This window comes from Nerophis ophidion, linkage group LG12 (genome assembly GCF_033978795.1).
Source record: "Nerophis ophidion isolate RoL-2023_Sa linkage group LG12, RoL_Noph_v1.0, whole genome shotgun sequence".
Taxonomy (NCBI): Eukaryota; Metazoa; Chordata; class Actinopteri; order Syngnathiformes; family Syngnathidae; genus Nerophis; species Nerophis ophidion.
In genome coordinates, this window is record NC_084622.1 from 13852737 (window position 1) to 13876959 (window position 24223).

A 24223-nucleotide genomic window follows, 5' to 3' on the forward strand; every position below is an offset into this window, starting at 1 on the left:
CTGTGGTCTGACGAGTCCACAATTAAAACTGTTTTTGGAAATATTCGACATCGGGGAAGCGAACTGTCCAGACTGTTATCGACGCAAAGTTCAAAAGCCAGCATCTGTGATGGTATGGGGGTGCATTAGTGCCCAAGGCATGGGTAACTTACACATCTGTGAAGGCAACATTAATGCTGAAAGGTACATACAGGTTTTGGAACAACATATGCTGCCATCTAAGCGCCGTCTTTTTCATGGACGCCCCTGCTTATTTCAGCAAGACAATGCCAAGCCACATTCAGCACGTGTTACAACAGCGTGGCTTCGTAAAAACAGAGTGCGGGTACTTTCTTGGCCCGTCTGCAATCCAGACCTGTCTCCCATCGAAAATGTGTGGCGCATTATGAAGCCTAAAATACGACAGCGGAGACCCCGGACTGTTGAACGACTGAAACTCTACAGAAAACAAGAATGGGAAAGTCTCCTAAAAAATGTAATTTTTGCCTCTTTGAGCTGTAATTTGACCCCCTTAAAATGCTTCAAAGTGCAAGTTAAAGCTCTACTATGCCAAGCGAAAGCCATTTATCAACAACATCCAGAAACGCCGATCTGTAATTTGACCCCCTTAACATGCTTCAAAACTCACCCAATTTTACACACACATTAGGACTGGCAAAAATTGCTATCCAATAAAAAACCAAACCCCAAAAATCTAAATTGTGCTCTAATGCCTCCTAGGAAAAAACACAGACAAAACTGCTTGTAACTTCTGTTAGGAATGTCATACAGACATGAAACAAAATCCTCTATTTAGGTCTTTCTTAGACCAGGGCTTGGGTCGGGTGGCCAGCAGCCAAAGGCAGACCCGACCAACGCTGCTCCTTACCATTATTGCTATGTTGGTATGTTCATTCTTCCTACATTGTTGATACAAATTATTGTCACAGTGTAATAATTATAGTTACCTGTGGTAATGCCACTATGACACAACATTTGTATTATAATCCTTAAACAAAGTAAGAGTGAAACACACGGAAATAATCCCTGGGAGAACTGGGGGCGGGATTAAATAATGTATCTTCTTCCCACTCCCCTGCAGGCAAAACTGGATAATCATGCATTACATACTATACATTACCTTTTCGACTATATTAATTTATATTATTATGTGTTGTCAACTTTGTACTTTTTTTTTATGTCATTGCCTGAAACAAATAAAAAAATTTAAAAAGCCACTCTGCTTGCTGCCTTAAGGGTCCCATAGTCAGACGTAATGTTAAAGCTCTACTATGCCAAGCGAAAGCCATTTATCAACAACATCCAGAAACGCCGATCTGTAATTTGACCCCCTTAACATGCTTCAAAACTCACCCAATTTTACACACACATCAGGACTGGCAAAAATTGCTATCCAATAAAAAACCAAACCCCAAAAATCTAAATTGTGCTCTAATGCCCCCTAGGAAAAAACCCAGACAAAACTGCTTGTAACTTCTGTTAGGAATGTCATACAGACATGAAACAAAATCCTCTATTTAGGTCTGACTTAGACCAGGGGTTGGGTCGGGTGGCCAGCAGCCAAAGGCGGACCCGACCAACGCTGCTCCTTACCATTATTGCTATGTTGGTATGTTCATTCTTCCTACATTGTTGATACAAATTATTGTTACAGTGTAATAATTATAATTACCTGTGGTAATGCCACTATAATACAACATTTGTATTATAATCCTTAAACAAAGTAACAGTGAAACACACGGAAATAATCCCTGAATGGAGAACTGGGGGTGGGATTAAATAATTTATCTTCTTCCCACTCCCTTGCAGGCAAAACTGGATAATCATGCATTACATACTATACATTACCTTTTGGACTATATTAATTTATATTATTATGTGTTGTCAACTTCGTACTTTTTTTTTTTATGTCATTGCCTGAAACAAATAAAAAAATTTAAAAAAGCCACAATGCTTGCTGCCTTATGGGTCCCATAGTCAGACGTAATGTTAAAGCTCTACTATGCCAAGCGAAAGCCATTTATCAACAACATCCAGAAATGCCGATCTGTAATTTGACCCCCTTAACATCTTTCAAAACTCACCCAATTTTACACACACATCAGGACCGGCAAAAATTGCTATCCAATAAAAAACCAAACCCCAAAAATCTAAATTGTGCTCTAATGCCTCCTAGGAAAAAACCCAGACAAAACTGCTTGTAACTTCTGTTAGGAATGTCATACAGACATGAAACAAAATCCTCTATTTAGGTCTGACTTAGACCAGGGGTTGGGTCGGGTGGCCAGCAGCCAAAGGCGGATCCTTGCTGCCTTACGGGTCCCATAGTCAGACGTACTGTGCTTCAACATTCGGGTATTATTACGGTGTGTGTACAAGGACCCCTATTATCCGACATTACCTGGCATTTTGTTTCACCCTTTTATGCAAAACCAACTTATCTTACCTACTGGTTCCTGCTGAATCTGGGATCCGCGCAATTACCAAAAATGTGCGCGCTTCCGCCATTGCAGTCAGCGTCATAGCCAATAAGCTTCTTTTTATCCTCCACCTTCTTGTTGTGGGGCATAAATCTTCCGCCATTGCCATTTCTAAGACAAACTAGCGTACAGTTTGAACTTATCTCAGTTGTAACATTTGCGTTGGAAGCGCTAAAAACTAGCGGTGCAGCAAAGATGACGGCGAGAAGACGCTGTCGAAGTGGAGGCACATAAATAAGACCGCCCACAAAACGGCGTATCCTGAAGCGACTGTCAGAAGTTAGTAAAACATCATTTATGCAACATTTTCTGCAAAGAACCACCATCACATGTTATGTAGACCACAAGGAAGTCTTTTACATTTAAAACAATATATATATATATATATATATATATATATATATATATATATATATATATATATATATATATATATATATATATATATATATATGTCTTGATTGGATTATCCAGAGAATAGTGCTCGATACCGTGGTAGAGCGCAATAGGTAGGTGTGGGAAAAAAAAAAAAAAAAAAAAATCACAAGACTACTTCATCTCTACAGATCTGTTTCATGAGGGGTTCCCTCAATCATCAGGAGATTTTAATGGAAGCATTCACATACAATGGTTTATATAGAGCACAGAGTGGGTGGGTACAAGCAGGCGTAGGGTGTGGTGATTGGCTCATGTGTTACCTAGGAGTTGTGTTTCCTTCTGTGGCGGCATGTTGAAATGATTTCACTGCGCTTGTTGAGGGATGATAAATCTGGATGATATATAATAAACAGTTTCTCTTTTAAGCATAGGTTGCATCTTTTATTACCACTGTTGTAAGGTGTGCTGGATGCAAGAATTTGCCATGTTATTGAATATTCAACATTATTGTCTTTGAGGTTCCAAATGTGTTTGCTGAGTTCTGTAGAATTCTGCAAAGTCTGGTTTCTAAAGGAGGCGTTGTGATTATTCCATCTTGTTTTGAACGCTCCTTCGGTTAATCCTACGTACGTGTCGGATGTGTTAATGTCCTTGCGTATTACCTTTGCTTGGTAAACGACTGATGTCTGTAAGCACCTTCCGTTGAGAGGGCAATCAGGTTTCTTGCGACAGTTACATTCATTATTGGTTTCAGAGTTGTTTAGTCTGGGGGTAGGCAGTCCTTTTGCAATTGCTTTGTTGTGGTTTGAAATGATTTGTTGCATGTTGTTCATACAGCTGTAGCTCAATTTAATGTTGTTCTTGTTGAGTATTTTTCTTAGGGTGTTGCCTTTGGGGAAGTGTTTGTCGATCAGAGTGAGGAACTTGCGGCCGATGTTGGTTGAGACGTCTTTGCTGAATGGCGGATTGTACCAGATGATGTTGCTTCGTTTTCTGCTCTTTTTTGGTTGGTTTCCTGGAGTGGGTTCATAGGTGAGGGTGAAGTTGTATCCGCTTTCATCAAGTGCTTTCTGGTACGGGGGGGTTGCTTGGTCGAATTCAGCTTTGCTGGATGACAGCATCGATAGCCGTTTATTAATTCCGGTAGGTATTCTTTTGGTGGTGGTGGGTGGGTGGTTGCTGTCATGGTGCACGTATTGGAGTGTTGTGTTGGGTTTCGTGAATGGTTGGTAGCTGTTATTTCTCAGGTTGAAAGTGACGTCGAGGAAGTTGACGGTTTGCTTGTTGGCTTCAATCGTGATCCGTAGGCCGTTTTCTTTGAAGATTTGGCATATGCGCTTCTTGGTGTTCTCGCTGCTCCTTGGCGAGGCGCGGCACACTGCCAGTCCGTCATCACGGTAAATACCAAGGTTCAGGTTGAGGCTAGCAAGCTGGGAGAGGAGGAAACTCCCAACGAGTTCGTACGTTTCTGCTCCGTCAAAACTCCCCATAGTAACGTCAAACGTTGAATTGTTCTTTTTTTGCCATGGTGTACTGTTGTGGATGAGTATGGAGTTCTTTGCGTGGATGATGATGTTTCTTTCGTTGCCCGTGATTGAGTCGTAGTCCGAGGCGAAGTTTAGTGCTTTGGTCAGTAGGTCTTGCGTGATGGAAGGGTAAAATTCTTCGATGTCGAAGGAGATAAAGTTGTGTTGTTGTTTGTCTTGGATGTTGTTAAACCATTTGATTACTGCTGCTGTATTTCTCCATTGGTTGAGTGGTGTTTTGTCCTTGATTTTTGCGTTGATTCTGTCCAGGATTATTTTGCTGATTTTTCCTATTTCGGATTTAGTTGGGTTTATTAGTCGGATTCAAATCTACCAAGAACCCACCCACAGTCAAGGAATTAAAGGACTTTGAGAACGACATGCTCAAAATGATACAATCAGTCAAATTTAAGCCAGCCCGCAACCCATTCCTCACCAAGCTGAAAAATGACACGGAGCGCATCAAGAAAGTAAGCAACCTCGATGCTGTCATCCAGCAAAGCTGAATTCGACCAAGCAACCCCCCCGTACCAGAAAGCACTTGATGAAAGCGGATACAACTTCACCCTCACCTATGAACCCACTCCAGGAAACCAACCAAAAAAGAGCAGAAAACGAAGCAACATCATCTGGTACAATCCGCCATTCAGCAAAGACGTCTCAACCAACATCGGCCGCAAGTTCCTCACTCTGATCGACAAACACTTCCCCAAAGGCAACACCCTAAGAAAAATATTCAACAAGAACAACATTAAATTGAGCTACAGCTGTATGAACAACATGCAACAAATCATTTCAAACCACAACAAAGCAATTGCAAAAGGACTGCCTACCCCCAGACTAAACGACTCTGAAACCAATAATGAATGTAACTGTCACAAGAAACCTGATTGCCCTCTCAACGGAAGGTGCTTACAGACATCAGTCGTTTACCAAGCAAAGGTAATACGCAAGGACATTAACACATCCGACACGTACGTAGGATTAACCGAAGGAGCGTTCAAAACAAGATGGAATAATCACAACGCCTCCTTTAGAAACCAGACTTTGCAGAATTCTACAGAACTCAGCAAACACATTTGGAACCTCAAAGACAATAATGTTGAATATTCAATAACATGGCAAATTCTTGCATCCAGCACACCTTACAACAGTGGTAATAAAAGATGCAACCTATGCTTAAAAGAGAAACTGTTTATTATATATCATCCAGATTTATCATCCCTCAACAAGCGCAGTGAAATCATTTCAACATGCCGCCACAGAAGGAAACACCTCCTAGGTAACACATGAGCCAATCACCACACCCTACGCCTGCTTGTACCCACCCACTCTGTGCTCTATATAAACCATTGTATGTGAATGCTTCCATTAAAATCTCCTGATGATTGAGGGAACCCCTCATGAAACAGATCTGTAGAGATGAAGTAGTCTTGTGATTTTTTTTATTTATTTATTTATTTATTTTTTTTCCCACACCTACATATATATATATATATATATATATATATATATATATATATATATATGACTCCTTTAATGCGCCTTATAATTATGATAAAAAAATGTTTTAAAAAAATCCTTGAATAGACGGAATAAGCCCCGCCTCCCAGCTAAATCAGACAGACATGTTGGCTCAGACCTTAAAGCCTCACTCACTTCCTCTCAACTTAATTGGACTTGGCTCCTTCCCAGGCACCTGCTGTGGAGCTTAGGCACCTTCATAAAACCGTCCTCTTTGTAGGCACCTTCATAGGACAGTCCTCTTTGTAGGCACATTCATAGGACCGTCCCCTTTGTAGGCACCTTCATAGGACCGTCCTTGTTGTAGGCACCTTCATAAGCCCATCCTCTTTGTTGGCACCTTCATAGGACCGTCCTCTTTGTAGGCACATTCATAGGACCGTCCCCTTTGTAGGCACCTTCATAGAACTGACCCCTTGTTTGAGGCACTTTCATAGGACCGTCTTCTTTGTAGGTACCTTCATAGGACCGACCCTTGTTGTAGTCACCTTTATAGGACCGTCCTCTTTGAAAGCACCTTAATAGGACCGACCCTTGTTGTAGGCCCCTTCATAGGACTGTCCCCTTTGTAGGCACCTTCATAGGACCGACCCTTGTTGTAGGCACCCTCATAGGACCGTCCTCTTTGTAGGCACCTTAATAGGACCGGCCCTTGTTGTAGGTACCTTCATAGGACCGTCCTCTTTGTAAGCACATTCATAGGACCGTCCTCTTTGTAGGCACCTTCATAGGACCGACCCTCGTTGTCGACAGTCATCTGTTGGAGCGTCCTCCTACTGGATTGTTGGCATACACCTGCATTATATCTCCCTATTTACTACATCTCTTTATTAGCCGTCGTGTGTGTGTGTGTGTGTGTGTGTGTGTGTGTGTGTGTGTGTGTGTGTGTGTGTGTGTGTGTGTGTGTGTGTGTGTGTGTGTGTGTGTGTGTGTGTGTGTGTGTGTGTGTGTGTGTTTGCGCGAGGTTAAATGCAGTTCACATCCAATCTCATTAGTCAAAGGGGATCAGGCCGTCTGAGTGAGGCTCTCATAAAAAACAAAAACAAGTCTTATTCAGAAAGTGTTAAGGCACATGTCATGTTGCGCCACCTGTGGATGTCATGTTGCACCACCTATGGTAACCTAACATATTCCACCACCTGTGGATGTCATGTTGCGCCACCTGTGGATGTCATGTTGCACCGCCTATGGTAACCTAACATGTTTCACCACCTATGGATGTCATGTTGCACCACCTGTGGATGTCATGTTGCACCACCTGTGGATGTCATGTTGCACCACCTATGGTAACCTGTCATGTTGCACCACCTATGGATGTCATGTTGCACCACCTGTGGATGTTATGTTGCACCGCCTGTGTATGTCATGTTGCACCACCTGTACTTGTCATGTTGCACCGTCTGTGGATGTCATGTTGCACCGCCTTTGGATTTCATGTTGCACCGCCTATGGATGTCATGTTGCACCACCTGTGGATGCCATGTTGCACCACCTGTGGATGTCATGTTGCACCGCCTGTGTATGTCATGTTGCACCACCCGTGGTTGTCATGTTGCACCGTCTGTGGATGTCATTTTGCACCACCTGTGGATGTCATGTTGCGCCACCTATGGTAACCTAACATGTTTCACCACCTTTAGATGTCATGCTGCACCACCTTTGGATGTCACGTTGCACCACCTGTGGATGTCGTGTTGCGCCACCTATGGTAACCTAACATGTTCCACCACCTTTGGATGTCATGCTGCACCACCTGTGGATGTCATGTTGCACCGCCTGTGTATGTCTTGTTGCACCACCCTTGGTTGTCATGTTGCACCACCTGTGGATGTCATGATGCACCGCCTGTGGATGTCATGTTGCACCACCTGTGGATGTCATGTTGCACCACCTGTGGATGTCATGTTGCACCACCTGTGGATGTCATGTTGCACCACCTATGGTTGTCATGTTGCACCACCTATGGTTGTCATGTTGCACCACCTGTGGATGTCCTGTTGCACCGCCTGTGGATGTCCTGTTGCACCACCTATGGTTGTAATGTTGCACCACCTGTGGATGTAATGTTGCACCACCCGTGGTTGTCATGTTGCGCCACCTGTGGATGTCATTTTGCACCGCCTGTGGATGTCATGTTGCACCACCTGTGGATGTCCTGTTGCACCGCCTGTGGATGTCCTGTTGCACCACCTATGGTTGTAATGTTGCACCACCTGTGGATGTAATGTTGCACCACCCGTGGTTGTCATGTTGCGCCACCTGTGGATGTCATTTTGCACCGCCTGTGGATGTCATGTTGCACCGCCTGTGGATGTCATGTTGCACCACCTATGGTTGTCATGTTGCACCACCTGTGGATGTCATGTTCCACCACCTGTGGATGTTATGTTGCCGTCAGACCCACAAACGCTGGCTGAGTAACAACGATATGAACATTACACGGAAAATGTCTCTGCCGGTTTCTGCATCCCACAGGGATTCTTCTTTTGGGTTTCTTTGGTGTTGCACCTGCCGCAACATTGTTTGTCAACACTGTCTGCTCTCATTTTCTCGCACATTTGACCCTCTGATGTTCAGTGTACCGACATTCTGTCCTCCTCCTGTCTAAGCCTGCTTTGTGTGTGTGTGTGTGTGTGTGTGTGTGTGTGTGTGTGTATGATGGATATGTGTGTATATGTATGTGTGTGTGTGTGTATATATATATATATATATATATATATATATATATATATATATATATATATGTGTATATACATGTATATGTGTATATATATAAATCGTATATACAGTATGTGTGTGTATAGTTGTGTGTGTTGTGTATATATGTGTGTGTGTGCATATGTATATATGTGTGTGTGAATTTAAATGTATTATATATAGATAATATATTGCATCTACGCAGCAACCACTGAATATAATTATATTACATATATTATTGTATTATATATTGTATATATATATATTGTATGTGTATGGGGTGGGACCTAATAAGTTAACTTCTTCCCACTCCCTTTTGAGCCAATCTTGACATCTACAAAAGATTAGTCACATGTAATGTTTTCAATGTAGGTGTAAAAATAATGCATATATATATATTTCTTTTGTATTTTATGTCATTCTTTTGTTTTGTTTGCATGGCTCAAAATAAACCATTCATTCAATTCAATTCAATAATTTACTTCACTTCTTTGCAGAAAATGAGCCAAAGTCAGTGAGTCTCAGTTTGAAAAAATCATTAATTGTATAATTTTTCTTTTAATAAAACATGAAAACGGTTACCACGGACCCGAACGCCACACAAGGCTATTTGCAGTATCGCCATCAGCGAAGAAAATTCAATAAATCAGCTGCATCGCGTGGACATCGGGGGCGGTACCTCTGGATTGGCAGACCGGGGTGGTGGTCCCTCTCTTTGAGAAGGGGGACCGGAGGGTGTGTTCCAACTATCGTGGGCTCACACTTCTCAGCCTTCCCGGTAAGGTTTATTCATGTGTACTGGAGAGGAGGCTACGTCGGATAGTCGAACCTCGGATTCAGGAGGAACAGTGTGGTTTTCGTCCTGGTCGTGGAACTGTGGACCAGCTCTATACTCTCGGCAGGGTTCTTGAGGGTGCATGGGAGTTTGCCCAACTAGTCTACATGTGCTTTGTGGACTTGGAGAAGGCATTCGACCGTGTCCCTCGGGAAGTCCTACGGGGAGTGCTCAGAGAGTATGGGGTATCGGACTGTCTGATTGTGGCGGTCCGCTCCCTGAACGATCAGTGCCAGAGCTTGGTCCGCATTGCCGGCAGTAAGTCAGACACATTTCCAGTGAGGGTTGGACTCCGCCAAGGCTGCCCTTTGTCACCCATTCTGTTTATAACTTTTATGGACAGAATTTCTAGGCACAGTCAAGGCATTCAGGGGTTCCGGTTTGGTGGCCGCGGGATTAGGTCTCTGCTTTTTGCAGACGATGTGGTCCTGATGGCTTCATCTGACCGGGATCTTCAGCTCTCACTGGATCGGTTTGCAGCCGAGTGTGAAGCGGCCAGAATGAGAATCAGCACCTCCGAATCCGAGTCCATGGTTCTCTCCCGGAAAATGGTGGAGTGCCATCTTCGGGTTGGGGAGGAGACCCTGCCCCAAGTGGAGGAGTTCAAGTACCTAGGAGTCTTGTTCACGAGTGAGGGAAGATTGGACCGTGAGATCGACAGGCGGATCGGTGCTGCGTCTTCAGTAATGCGGACGTTGTACCGATCCGTTGTGGTGAAGAAGGAGCTGAGCCGGAAGGCAAAGCTCTCAATTTACCGGTCGATCTATGTTCCCATCCTCACCTATGGTCATGAGCTTTGGGTCTTGAGTGAAAGGATAAGATCACGGGTACAAGCGGCCGAAATGAGTTTCCTCCGCCGTGTGGCGGGTCTCTCCCTTAGAGATGGGGTGAGAAGCTCTGTCATCCGGGAGGAACTCAAAGTAAAGCCGCTGCTCCTCCACATCGAGAGGAGCCAGATGAGGTGGTTCGGGCATCTGGTCAGGATGCCACCCGAACGCCTCCCTAGGGAGGTGTTTAGGGCACGTCCAACCGGTAGGAGGCCACGGGGAAGACCCAGGACACGTTGGGAAGACTATGTCTCCCGGCTGGCCTGGGAACGCCTCGGGATCCCCCGGGAAGAGCTAGACGAAGTGGCTGGGGAGAGGGAAGTCTGGGCTTCCCTGCTTAGGCTGCTACCCCCGCGACCCGACCTCGGATAAGCGGAAGAAGATGGATGGATGGATGGATGGAGCTGCATCGTTTAATAAGCCGCGGGGTTCAAAGTGTAGGGAAAAAAAAGTATCGGCTTCTAGTCTGCAATTTTTGTTATATACATGTGATATATTTTATTGTTGTTTACATGCAAGTCTTCCTAATTCACCGTTAATTGTTATTATTGATCATTCATTCTCATTCCAAAAATGTTTCCAGCCTCATATATTTGCAAGGCAGATTTGAGTGGGTTCCATTGTGCGACTGTACCTAATGCCGTGGCCGGCCAATGACTCGATGGCGCTGCTCTCTGCTCGCAGCCATCCGCTTTGGCCGCATGCCGCAGTCGGAGAAGCTGAAGCTGAAGGCAGAGATGGTGACGGGGGAGCGGGAGGTGGAGGACCCCCAGCTGGCCGACCAGAAGACGCTCGCTCGGCAGATTTACGAGGCCTACCTCAAGAACTTCAACATGAACAAAGCCAAGGCGCGCACCATCCTCACGGGGAAGACTAACACTCCGGTAGGTGGATTTTTCTTCAAATGGCGATTGTGCGGCGTTTTCCTCACAGGTCACCTCTGCTTGACACTTTTATTACCACTGGAGGGGTTTTGGCGTCCGTCTTAGCACATGTTCAACTTTGCACTCAGGCTCGTGTCCCAATAGCTGGCAGATGAAGTGTGCTGCACTTTCTCAATCACAAGTGCGCAAAGAAGCTCAGGAAGAAGTGAAAAAGGGAACCCCGCATGCTCCTCTTAGAGCAGGGGTCGGCAACCCAAAATGTTGAAAGAGCCATATTGGACCAAAAATACAAAAAAAAATCTTTCCGTAGCCGCAAAAAATTAAAATCCATATTATATATATATATATAGTGTGTCATGAGATATAAATTTAATTATGAGGACTTAAAGCATGGGTGTCAAACTCTGGCTCGCGGGCCAAACTTGGCCCGTTGTTTAATTTAATTTGGCCCTTTAGGCAATATCAAATTAACATTAGAGCTGGCCCGCTGGTAACACACACATACTTGGTCAAAAGCCATACAGGTCACACTGAGGCTGGCCGTATAAACAACTTTAACATTGTTACAAATATGCGCCACACTGTGAACCCACACCAAACAAGAATGACCATACACATTTCGGGAGAACCCCCGCACCGTAACACAACATAAACACAACAGAACAAATACCCAGAACCCCTTGCAGCACTAACTCTTCCGGAATGCTACAATATACACCCCTCGCTACCACCAAACCCCGGCCACCTGATTTTTAAGGTTGAACAAATTAACCTTTTAATAGGGACCCAAACAAGTTTTGCATTGAATATTGAACAAGCGAGACTTATATAACTTTATAGTGACATGCAAAATCGAGTTTCAAATAATACTAATAATTAAAAAATAGCAATGGCGTATCAAATATGCGCCACACTGTGAACCCACACTGTGAACCCACACCAAACAAGGATGACCAAACACATTTTGGGAGAACCCCCGCACCGTAATTTAAAAATAGCAATGGCATATCAAATATGCGCCACACTGTGAACTCACACTGTGAACCCACACCAAACAAGAATGACCTAACACATTTCGGGAGAACCACCGCACCGTAACACAACATAAACACAACAGAATAAATACCCAGAATCCCTTGCAGCACTAACTCTTCCGAAATGCTACAATATACACCCCTCGCTACCACCAAACCCCGCCCCCCTAATTTTTATTTTATTTTTGAATATATTAGCCTGTGGAAAAAGTTAATGTTGATATTTACCTCAGAAGGCTGCAAATAGAAAAGAGGCATTCATTTTTTAATTACATTTTATTAAAATACCACTGATGTTTTTTGAAAGTTGATTTTGCGTTATATAAGCTCTGCCTGTTCCATGGGAGGAAGACTGAGTACCCGGAGGGAACCCACGCAGTCACGGGGAGAACATGCAAACTCCACACAGAAAGATCCCGAGCCCGGGATTGAACCCAGGATTATCAGGACCTTCGTATTGTGAGGCAGATGCACTAACCCCTCTTCCACCGTGCTGCCCTATGTAAGCCTTGCTTGTTCAATATTCATTGCAAAATTTATTTGGGTCCCTATTTAAAGGTTAATTTGTTCAACCGTGGCCCGCGGCTTTGTTCAGTTTTAAATTTTGGCCCACTCTGTATTTGAGTTTGACGCCCCTGACTTAAAGGAAACTAAATGAGCTGAAATATAGCTACAAATGAGGCATAATGTTTCAATGTGTACATACGGCCTAAATAGCATGTTAGCATGGATTAGCTTGCAGTCATGCAGTGACCAAATATGCCTGATTAGCACTCCACACAAGTCAATAACATCAACAAAACTCACTTTTGTGCATTCATGCGCAACGTTGAAAGTTTGGTGGACAAAATGAGACGGAAAAAGAAGTGGCATAAAACACGTCTTAGAAAGTCGGAGAAAGTTATACATGTAAACAAACTAGGGTGAGTTCAAGGACCGCCAAAATTAGTGGGACAAAACGGCGCTCGCCAAATACTTGAATCAGTGAAGCATATGTAATATAAACAGTGTGCTTTATAGCAATTAGGGAGGTTTGTGTCATGTTTGTCCTGCAGAAACCAAATTAAAACAAAAAGTATGTTTTTTTTTCCCTATCATCATTTCCATTTTTCATATATTTTAGAAAAAGCTCCAAAGAGCCACTAAGGCGGCGGTAAAGAGTGGCATGCGGCCCCAGAGCAGCGGGATGCAGATCCCTGAACTAGGGTGAGTTCAAGGACCACCAAAATTAGTAGGATAAAACGGCGCTCGCCAAATACTGGAATCAGTGAAGCATGTTTAATACAAACAGTGTGCTTTATAGCAGTGGTCCCCAACCACCGGGCCGCAGAATAATTTTTTATTTAAAAAAAATATATAAAAATAAAAAATGTTTTTTGTTTTTTTTTTTAAATTAAATCAATCAATCAATCAATCAATTTTTATTTATATAGCCCCAAATCAAAAATGTCTCAAAGGACTGCACAAATCATTACGACTACGACATCCTCGGAAATCAACACAAAAAACACAATATACACTTACAAATACTGCACCAACCACAAAAAACTCCCTTTTTCATGACAAAAACGTCCCTTTTTCAGGACAAAGAAGAAAAGGGAAAAAAAGGACACCCCCCCGGGCCGCGGGACAAATTATTAAGCGTTGACCGGTCCGCGGATACAAAAAGGTTGGGGACCACTGCTTTATAGCAATTAGAGAGGTTTGTGTCATGTTTGTCCTCCTACAGCAGGGGTGTCCAAACTTTTTCCACTGAGGTCCGCACACGGAAAAATTAATTTGATATTTTTCATTTTCAAACCATAACAAAATATATGTATTTTTAAAATGTATTTTAAAAATCAGTCGTCCTGTCCCCTTAGCAGAAAAACACCCCCAAGGCATAATGTTTCCACCCCCATGCTTCACAGTAGGCAGAGGTGGGTAGAGTAGCCAGAAATTGTACTCAAGTAAGAGTACAGTTACTTTAGAGATTTATTACTCAAGTAAAAGTAAGGAGTAGTCACCCAAATATTTACAAAGTAAAAAGTATGTTGTGAAAAAACTACTCAAGTACTGAGTAACTGATGAGTAACCTGATTACGGCAACAAATAATGCACAAAAACATAAAAATAGCAGTGAACAAATTCAGAGCCAGGAATATCTCTTAAGCAACTAAAACAATATTATATATTAAATAATAGTACATTAAAATAAAATTTAAAAAATGGCACATTGAGCCACAATAACTTAACAGCACCATAGCCTCAGTAGGCATTCATTGATCTGATTGATTGAGTAAAACATGTATTAGTAGATTGCACAGTACAGTACATATTCCGTACAATTGACCACTAAATGGTAACACCCCAATAAGTTTTTCAACGTTAATCAATTACTTAATAAATGACCAAGTCGAGGTGATCTACCTCATATATACATATACATACACACATATATATATATATATATATATATATATGTAAATATATATATATGTAAATATATATATACATTTATATATACATTTATATATATATATATATATGTAAATATATATATACATTTATATATACAGTATATAATTTATATTTATTTATTTTGCCGTTTTTGTTCACATGTTGAAGGTGTTTTAATGAATATACATGCATGTTTAACATATAGATTCCTATCTTTCATGAAGACAAGAATATAAGTTGGTGTATTACCTGATTGTGATGACTTGCATTGATTGGAATCAGACGTTCACGTTTTCAAATGGAGGAGAAAAAAAGTTCCTCTTTCCTGTCTAATACCACATGAAAGTCGTTGGATTTTGGCATCTTATTTGTCCAGCTTCCATATTTGTTTTTATACACTTTACAAGAAATACATTGGCGGCAAACTCAGTGGCTTGCTGGCTTGTTTGCGCTGGCTTTCGGAGACTCTTATTTTGTTAGCGCAGGCGCGATGGAGCGGCACTTTTATTGTGAAGACAGGAATTGTGCGATCAGTCTTTAGGCTTTTGACGGGAAGTACGGTTGAAATAAAAAGTGTCTTTTTTCCTTTACACTTTTGATTGATTGATTGAAACTTTTATTAGTAGATTGCACAGTACAGTACATAATCCGTACAATTAACCACTAAATGGTAACACCCGAATAAGTGTTTTAACTTGTTTAAGTCGGGTCATGTGACCGCCTGGCTCTTTTTGATTGGTCCAACGTCACCAGTGACTGCATGTGATTGGTGAAACGCAGGCATGCGTAGATTCTACTTTGAAGCTCTGTCATTAACCAAAACAAACATTAATAGATGGATAAAAAAAAAGTAGCGAGTAGCGAGCTGAATGTAAATAAATGGAACGGAGTAAAAGTAGCGTTCCTTCTCTATAAATATACTCAAGTAAAAGTAAAAGTATGTTGCATAAAAACTACTCGTAGAAGTACAATTTATCCCAAAAGTTACTCAAGTAAAGTAACGGAGTAAATGTAGCGCGTTACTACCCACCTCTGACAGTAGGTATGGTGTTCTTGGGATGCAACTCAGTATTCTTCTTCCTCCAAACACGACCAGTTGAGTTCATACCAAAAAGTTCTATTTTGGTTTCATCTGACCACATGACATTCTCCCAATCCTCTGCTGTCTCATCCATGTATTAATTTTGGTATAAACTCAACTGGTCATGTTTGGAGGAAGAAGAATACTGAGTTGCATCCCAAGAACACCACACCTACTGTGAAGCATGGGGTGGAAACATCATGCTTTGGGGCTGTTTTTCAGCTAAGGCAGGGGTAGGGAACCTATGGCTTGCGAGCCAGATGTGGCTCTTTTGATGACTGCATCTGGCTCTCGGATAAACCTGAGCTGACGTTGCTTAACACGATAAGTAATGAATAATTCAACTTGTAATCACAGTGTTAAAAATAACGTTCAAAATATAAAACATTCTCATGCATTTTTAATCCATCCATCCGTTCCCTACCGCCCCTGTTCAAGAAGTTGCGTTAAAGGTAAGAAGCTATTTATTTATTTTTGGTTAGTGTTGGGCTTGCCCTCCTGGGGGTTCTTAAGACCACCAAACACTGACATGAAAGCCTGTTTGAGGGTTACAATATTGTTTTATTTTTCAATTAGTCCCTCAGTTGCTTTCCAGCAATTGTCTTTTTCTCTTTCGTTCTCGCTCGCGCTCTGGCTCCAGCCCTAGCCCCAACCCCGTCTCTCCTCCTGGCTGCTGCTTATACCAGAGCGACAGATGATTAGATAACAAGGCCCAGGTGGGCCTTCTACACACCTGTCGCTGATTTCAAGGCCGATCCTGGCAACAACCCCGCTTCGCTGCAGGCCCGCAGGTCACACCCCTTCCACATTTAGCTTCAGAATAACAATGTTATTACAAAGAATAAGAGACCTATTATACTCTACAAATGTTGGTTTTACTTAAAAATGCACGCGTTTAGTTGTGTTCAGTGTTAAAAAAAATATTATATGGCTCTTAAGTAAATACATTTGAAAATATTTGGCTTCTTGGCTCTTTCAGTCAAAAAGGTTCCCGACCCCCTGTGCTAAGGGGACAGGACGATTGATCCGTGTTAAGGAAAGAATGAATGGGGCCATGTATCGGGAGATTTTGAGCCAAAACCTCCTTCCATCAGTGAGATCTTTGAATGCTTGACCAAATACTTATTTTCCACCATAATTTACAAATAAATTCTTTAAAATTCCTACAATTGTCACACCGCGGTGAGGGATGTCTTGTTTTGGGTTTTTTGTCAAGGACCGCCAAAATGAGTAGGACAAAACGGCGCTCGCCAAATACAGGAATCAGTGAAGCATGTTTAATACAAACAGTGTTGCTTTATAGCAGTGGTCCCCAACCACCGGGCCGCAGAAGAATTTTTTATTAAAAAAAAAATGTTTTTTTTTTTTTTTTTTTTAAATTAAATCAACATAAAAAACACAATATACACTTACAAATAGTGCACCAACCACAAAAAACTCCCTTTTTCATGACAAAAACGTCCCTTTTTTAGCTCGGTTGGTAGAGTAGCCGTGCCAGCAACTTGAGGGTTGCAGGTTCGATTCCCGCTTCCGCCATCCTAGTCACTGCTGTTGTGTCCTTGGGCAAGACACTTTACCCACCTGCTCCCAGTGCCACCCACACTGGTTTGAATGTAACTTAGATATTGGGTTTCACTATGTAAAGTGCTTTGAGTCACTAGAGAAAAAGCGCTATATAAATATAATTCATTTCACTTCACTTCACAAAGAAGAAAAGACAAAAAAAGGACACCCCCCCGGGCCGCGGGACAAATTATTAAGCGTTGGCCGGTCCGCGGATACAAAAAGGTTGGGGACCACTGCTTTATAGCAATTAGGGAGGTTTGTGTCATGTTTGTCCTCCTACAGCAGGGGTGTCCAAACTTTTTCCACTGAGGTCCGCACACGGAAAAATTAATTTGATATTTTTCATTTTCAAACCATAACAAAATATATGTATTTTTAAAATGTATTTTAAAAATCAGTCGTCCTGTCCCCTTAGCAGAAAAACAGCCCCAAAGCATGATGTTTCCACCCCCATGCTTCACAGTAGGTTTGGTGTTCTTGGGATGCAACTGTTTTTCTGCTAAGGGGACAGGACGATGGATCCGTGTTAAGGAAAGAATGAATGGGGCCATGTATCGTGAGATTTTGAGCCAAAACCTCCTTCCATCTGTGAGAGCTTTGAATGGTTGACCAAATACTTATTTTCCACCATAATTTACAAATCTTTAAAATTCCTACAATGTGAATTCCTGGATTTTTTTTTCACATTCTGTCTCTCACAGTTGAAGTGTACCTATGCTGAAAATTACAGACGTCTGTCATCATTTTAAGTGGGAGAACTTGCACAATCGGTGGCTGACTAAATACTTTTTTGCCCCACTGTATAAACTATCAGACTGTGTGTTGGGTAGTAGTGGGTTTCATTAGGCCTTTAGTAGTTTATCGCCACACGGGCGGTCTGTAGTCGCCGAGATGGAGTTTCCGGGAGGCTACCGGCGGTGAAGTGTGGAGTGAAGATGTCAGGTGGTGTAACGCATGTGTGTGCTGTCTGTCAGCCATTGGTCATCCACGACATGGAGACCCTGCAGCTGGCGGAGCAGACGCTGGTGGCCAAGATGGTGGACTCGGCGGGCGTGCCGAAGGACCGGGAGGCGGAGGTGCGCATCTTCCACTGCTGCCAGTGCACCTCGGTGGAGACGGTCACCGAGCTCACGGAGTTCGCCAAGTCCGTGCCGGGTTTCTCCGGCCTGGACCTCAACGACCAGGTGACTCTCTTGAAATACGGCGTCTACGAGGCGCTCTTCGCCATGCTGGCCTCCTGCATGAACAAGGACGGCCTCCTGGTGGCGTACGGCTCGGGCTTCATCACCCGGGAGTTCCTCAAGAGCCTGCGCCGGCCCTTCAGCGACATGATGGAGCCCAAGTTCCAGTTCGCCACCAAGTTCAACGCGCTGGAGCTGGACGATAGCGACCTGGCGCTGTTTGTGGCCGCCATCATCTGCTGCGGAGGTGCGCTCACGCCCACGCCCGCGCCCTGCTTCTCGCCGTCCTCTCACATCTGCTTGTCTTTTCCCCCCGCCTAGACCGCCCGGGGCTGGTGAACGTGGCGCACATCGAGCGCATGCAGGAGAGCATCGTGCAGGTGCTGCGGCTCCACCTGCTGGCCAACCACCCCGACCACGTCTTCCTCTTCCCCAAGCTGCTGCAGAAGCTGGCGGACCTGCGGCAGCTGGTCACCGAGCACGCTCAGCTGGTGCAGGAGATGAAGAAGACGGAGGACATGTCGCTGCACCCGCTGCTGCAGGAGATCTACCGGGACATGTACTGAGTCTTCCACCAGCTGAGGGATGCGGCGCCTTGTTTCCACCAAGCAGCACATTTCTTTGGGCTTCCGGCGCCAAGTATGTCCGCCTGCAGCACCACCTCGCTTTTCTTCCACAAGCCGTGTTCGGAGCTGAACAGTACTCTTCCAAGCTATTATTAGGGACCGATGTCCCTTTGGGACAGAGGACCCTATTGAATTTCTAAGGTTTTATTTTTATTATTCTTTATTATTATTCCGCCGCCTCTTTGAGCTATAATTTGACCCCCTTAAAGGCCTACTGAAATGAGATTTTCTTATTTAAACGGGGATAGCAGGTCCATTTCGCGATATTGCCATATTTTTCCTGAAAGGAATTAGCAAAGAACATCGATGATAAAGTTCGCAACTTTACGTCGCTAATAAAAAAGCCTTGCCTGTACCGGAAGTAGCAGACGATGTGCGCGTGACGTCACGGGTTGTGGAGCTTCTCACATCTGAACATTGTTTACAATCATAGCCACCAGCAGCTAGAGCTATTCGGACCGAGAAAGCGACAATTGCCCCATTAATTTGAGCGAAGATGAAAGATTCGTGAATGAGGAAATTTAGAGTGAAGGCCTAGAAAAAAAAAGGCAAGGGCAGTGAGAGCGATTCAGATTTTTTTAGACACATTTACTCGGATAATTCTTGAGAAGTCACGGCAGCTGCAGCAGGACGTAACCTCCGCTGATCTCTGGTAAGAGCCGACTTATTTCCACAATTTTCTCACCGAAAACTGCCGGTTGACATGTAGTCGGGATCCATGTTCGCTTGACCGCTCTGTTCCATAGTAAAGCTTCACCTCAGGGAATTTTAAACAAGGAAACACCGTGTGTTTGTGTGGCTAAAGGCTATTGAAATGAGATTTTCTTATTTAAACGGGGATAGCAGGTCCATTCTATGTGTCATACTTGATCATTTCACGATATTGCTATATTTTTGCTGAAAGGATTTTGTAGAGAACATCGACGATAAAGTTCGCAACTTTAGGTCGCTAATAAAAAAGCCTTGGTTTTACCGGAAGTAGCAGACGATGTGCGCGTGACGTCACGGGTTGTGGAGCTCCTCACGTCTGAACATTGTTTACAATCATGGCCACCAGCAGCGAGAGCGATTCGGACCGAGAAAGCGACAATTCCCCCATTAATTTGAGCGAGGATGAAAGATTCGTGGATGAGGAAATTTAGAGTGAAGGCTTAGAAGAAGAAAAAAGGCGAGGGCAGTGAGAGCGATTCAGATTTTTTTAGACACATTTATTAGGATAATTCTGGGAAATCCCTTATCTGCCTATTGTGTTGCTAGTGTTTTAGTGAGTTAAAAAGTACTTTAAAGTCGGAGGGGTGTGGCCACGGGTGTGTTGACGCCAGAGTCTCTGAGAGAAGTCACGGCAGCTGCAGGAGGACGCTGGCTCCGCTGATCTCCGGTAAGAGGCGACTTATTTCCACAATTTTCTCACCGAAAACTGCCGGTTGACATGTAGTCAGGATCCAGGTTCGCTTGACCGCTCTGATCCATAGTAAAGCTTCACCTCCGGGAATTTTAAACAAGGAAACACCGTGTGTTTGTGTGGCTAAAGGCTAAAAGCTACCAACCTACGTCTTTCTTCTTTGACGTCTCCATTATTAATTGAACAAATTGCAAAAGATTCAGCAACACAGAAGTCCAGAAGACTGTGTAATTGTGCGATGAAAAGAGACGACTTTTAGCCATAAGTGGTGCTGGGCTAATATGTCCCCTCCAACCAATAACGTCACAAACACGCGTCATCGTACCGAAGTTTTCAACAGGATACTTCGCGCGAAATTTAAAATAGCAATTTAGTAAACTAAAAAGGCGGTATTGGCATGTGTTGCAATGTTAATATTTCATCATTGATATATAAACTATCAGACTGCATGGTGGGTAGTAGTAGGTTTTAGTAGGCCTTTAACATGCTTCAAAACGCACCAAATTTGACACACACATCAGGACTGGGCAACGAATTATGTTAGTATCTTTTAAATATTTGGGATTTTTAATTGATGACCACTTGAGTTTTAAGGAGCACATTCAGTATGTTATAAAAAACTGAAAGTTTTACTGGGATTTTATTATAGAAACAAGACTTGCTTTTCTTTTACTGTGAAACAGAAATGTTGACTATGGAGATGTGTTGTACATGAATGCTACTGCTGGTTGTCTCCACAAGGACTGGCAAAAATTGCGATCTAATCAAAAAAACAAAACTCAAAATTGTGCTCTAGCGCCCCCTAGGAAGAAAACACGGACAAAACTGTCTCTAACTTCCAGTAGGAACGTCGTAGAAACATGAAACATAAATCACTATGTAGGTCTCAGTCAGACCTATACCGTATTTCCTTGAATTGCCTGAATTACTGCCGGCGCAAATTCGCTTCCCAAAATAGTTAGCGCCCGCTTAGTATTACCGCCGGGTCAAACTCGTGACGTCATTTCCCCTGTCATCATTTTCAAAATGGAGGAGTCTGATTTCAATACCAGTAATTTGAAATCGCATAAAGGGAAGAAGATTAAGAGCTATTCAGTAGGATTTAAGGTCCAGGCTTACATCACACTCAAATTTTTACTGCATACCTTTGGTAAGTGCCGGAGTGAGAAAAAGTTTTAAAATAATTAGCGCATGCTTACTTTTACCGCTTGCCTTTGGGAAGCGCAGGAGTGAGAAGAGGTTTTAAATTATCTAGTAGCCCGGCGGCAATTCAAGGAAATACGGTATTTCATACACTCTTACCCCCCAGCTAAAATCAACAGGAAGTTTGCAATTCCCCCTTCAATATAAAAGTTGGCGGAGAAAATGTCGCTTTTTTTCTAACATTATCTCCTCTGAGGTTGTTTGTCGTTTCGGCTTCAAATAAGCAAGTGAAGAGAGATTGAACCCTTCTGATTAAAAGTTGATAAAACGGTTTTGATTTTATCTTCAAAGAACCGCTGCGCTGAAAACTATTTCAAAGATAGGCGCCGTGCGCAGACACAGTGAGTGAGTTTTTTTTTTTTTGTTTGGGGTCGAGAACCTTTTTGGCTGAGAGAGCCATGAAAGCCAAATATTTAAAAATGTATTTCCGTGAGAGCCATATAATATTTTTTAACACTGAATACAATTAAATGTGTGCATTTTTAAGTAAGACCAACATGTTTAGAGTATAATAAATCCCTTATTCGTTTTAATAACATTCTTATTCTGAAGTCAACCAATAATAAATCAAATACTTCTTACCATTAATGCGACTTCTTGAACAAGTCTGATAGAAAACGGATGGATGAATAAAATGCATGAGAATGTTTTGTATTTTGAACGTTATTTTTAGCTCTGTCCTTACTAGCGGAATTATTCATAATTATCGTGTTAAGCCAGGGGTGTCCAAACTTTTTCCACTTAGGGCCGCACACTGAAAAATCAGAGCAAGCGGGGGCCATTTTCATTATTTCAATTTTAAAAACCAATACAATACATGTATAAAAAACATACATTTAGACCTCCACTCAGTTATGATCCCGGGGACCCCAAAGGGTTTTGGTCAAAAACAACATTAAAAATGTGTCATTATTCAGTATCCATCCATCCATCCATCCATTTCCTACCGCTTATTCCCTTTTGGGGTCGCGGGGGGCGCTGGCGCCTATCTCAGCTACAATCGGGCGGAAGGCGTGGTACACCCTGGACAAGTCGCCATCTCATCGCAGGGCCAACACAGATAGACAAAAAAAAAAATTTTGAATTATTCAGTATTATAATTTTTATTATTATGCAAGTTTTAAATCTCTAGATCAACATTAGAAAAAAAAAATAGAAAAAACACAAAATATGCAATATTTTCACCCAATAACTTTTTTAGGTGGAATATTTGAGATTATATAATGATTGGAGCCTTAATTTTTTGGATTTTGATTCATTATTATTTCAAAACAAATCACACTAAAATAATTGGGGATCCAAAAGTGTGCTATTTATTAAAGTGTTAAAAAATAAATGATACATTTTTTTTTACTGTTTACTTTTAGCACAATAATCTCGAGATCAACTTCAGATATATCCGTCAATTTTAAGTTTTATTGTTGTTTATGTTTTGTTTGTTTGTTTTAGACCCTTTAAAAAAAAGACAGCTCAGTTTTTTATATGGTAAAACAAGAAATGTGCAACATTTTCCCCAAAAATATCTCAAAGTAGAATATTTGAGATTATGTAATAATTTGAGCCTTAATTTTGGATTTTGATTCATTATTATTTAAAAACAAATCACACTAAAATAATTGGGGATCCAAAAGTGTGCTATTTATCAAAGTGTTAAAAAATAAATTATAATTTTTTTTTACTGTTTACTTTTAGCACAATAATCTTGAGATCAACTTCAGATATATCCGTCAATTTTAAGTTTTATTGTTGTTTATGTTTTGTTTGTTTGTTTTAGGCCCTTTAAAAAAAAGACAGCTCAGTTTTTATATAGTAAAACACAAAATGTGCAACATTTTCCCCCCAAAATATCTCAAAGTGGAATATTTAATGTGATGTAATCGAAGCCTTGTATAGGTCAATAATTCCAAATGACATTGATTTTGATTCATTATTATTTTTTAAAGAAAGTAACAGCCTGTATGGCAGCTTTGTGTTATAAGAGTAAGCAATTTCTTGTTACATTTCACCTGTTTGCTCTTTTATACCACTTTTTATGTTTTAAATTTCGCCACGCCCCCTCCACAGTTAGCTTCAGAATAACAACGTTATTATTTGTGTACTCAATGTTATTACAAAGAATAAGAGACCTATTATACTCTAAAAATGCTGGTCTTACTTAAAAATGCACGTGTTTGGTTGTGTACAGTGTTAAAAAAATATTAAATGGCTCTTAGGGAGATACATTTTAAAATATTTGGCTTCTTGGCTCTAAGCCGGTATGTTTTAAAGTTGTCGTTTGCCTGCATATCGTAAAAACAACCGTCCGACATTCTTTATTTCAAGTACTTACACATGGTGCCTGACTGTTGTGGCGTTTTAAGGCCATCTGCGCTTTTTATGCTAGGGTAAAGACAATGAATAGTCCGGTTTTGATTTAATTAGCCTTCAAAGAACCGCTGCGCTGAAAAACATTTCTAAGATGGCTGCCGTGCGCTCACACAGAGAGCTAGACGTTTTTTTTCCCAGTATATAATCTTATAAACGGCATAAACGCGCCAGTG

The 24223-nt window shown here is 42.1% G+C and overlaps 1 protein-coding gene across 1 annotated transcript in view; it reads left to right on the plus strand.

The window, feature by feature from the left end:
- Positions 1-19160, plus strand: part of pparab (peroxisome proliferator-activated receptor alpha b) — a 182905-nt gene extending 163745 nt beyond the window's left edge. The window contains exons 7-9 of the mRNA XM_061916864.1: positions 10952-11151; positions 18246-18699; positions 18774-19160. Of these exons, the coding sequence (XP_061772848.1) occupies positions 10952-11151; positions 18246-18699; positions 18774-19018 (899 nt within the window). The 3' untranslated portion in view covers positions 19019-19160. The remainder of the gene's footprint in view (positions 1-10951; positions 11152-18245; positions 18700-18773) is intronic.
- The last annotated feature ends 5063 nt before the right edge of the window (positions 19161-24223 follow it).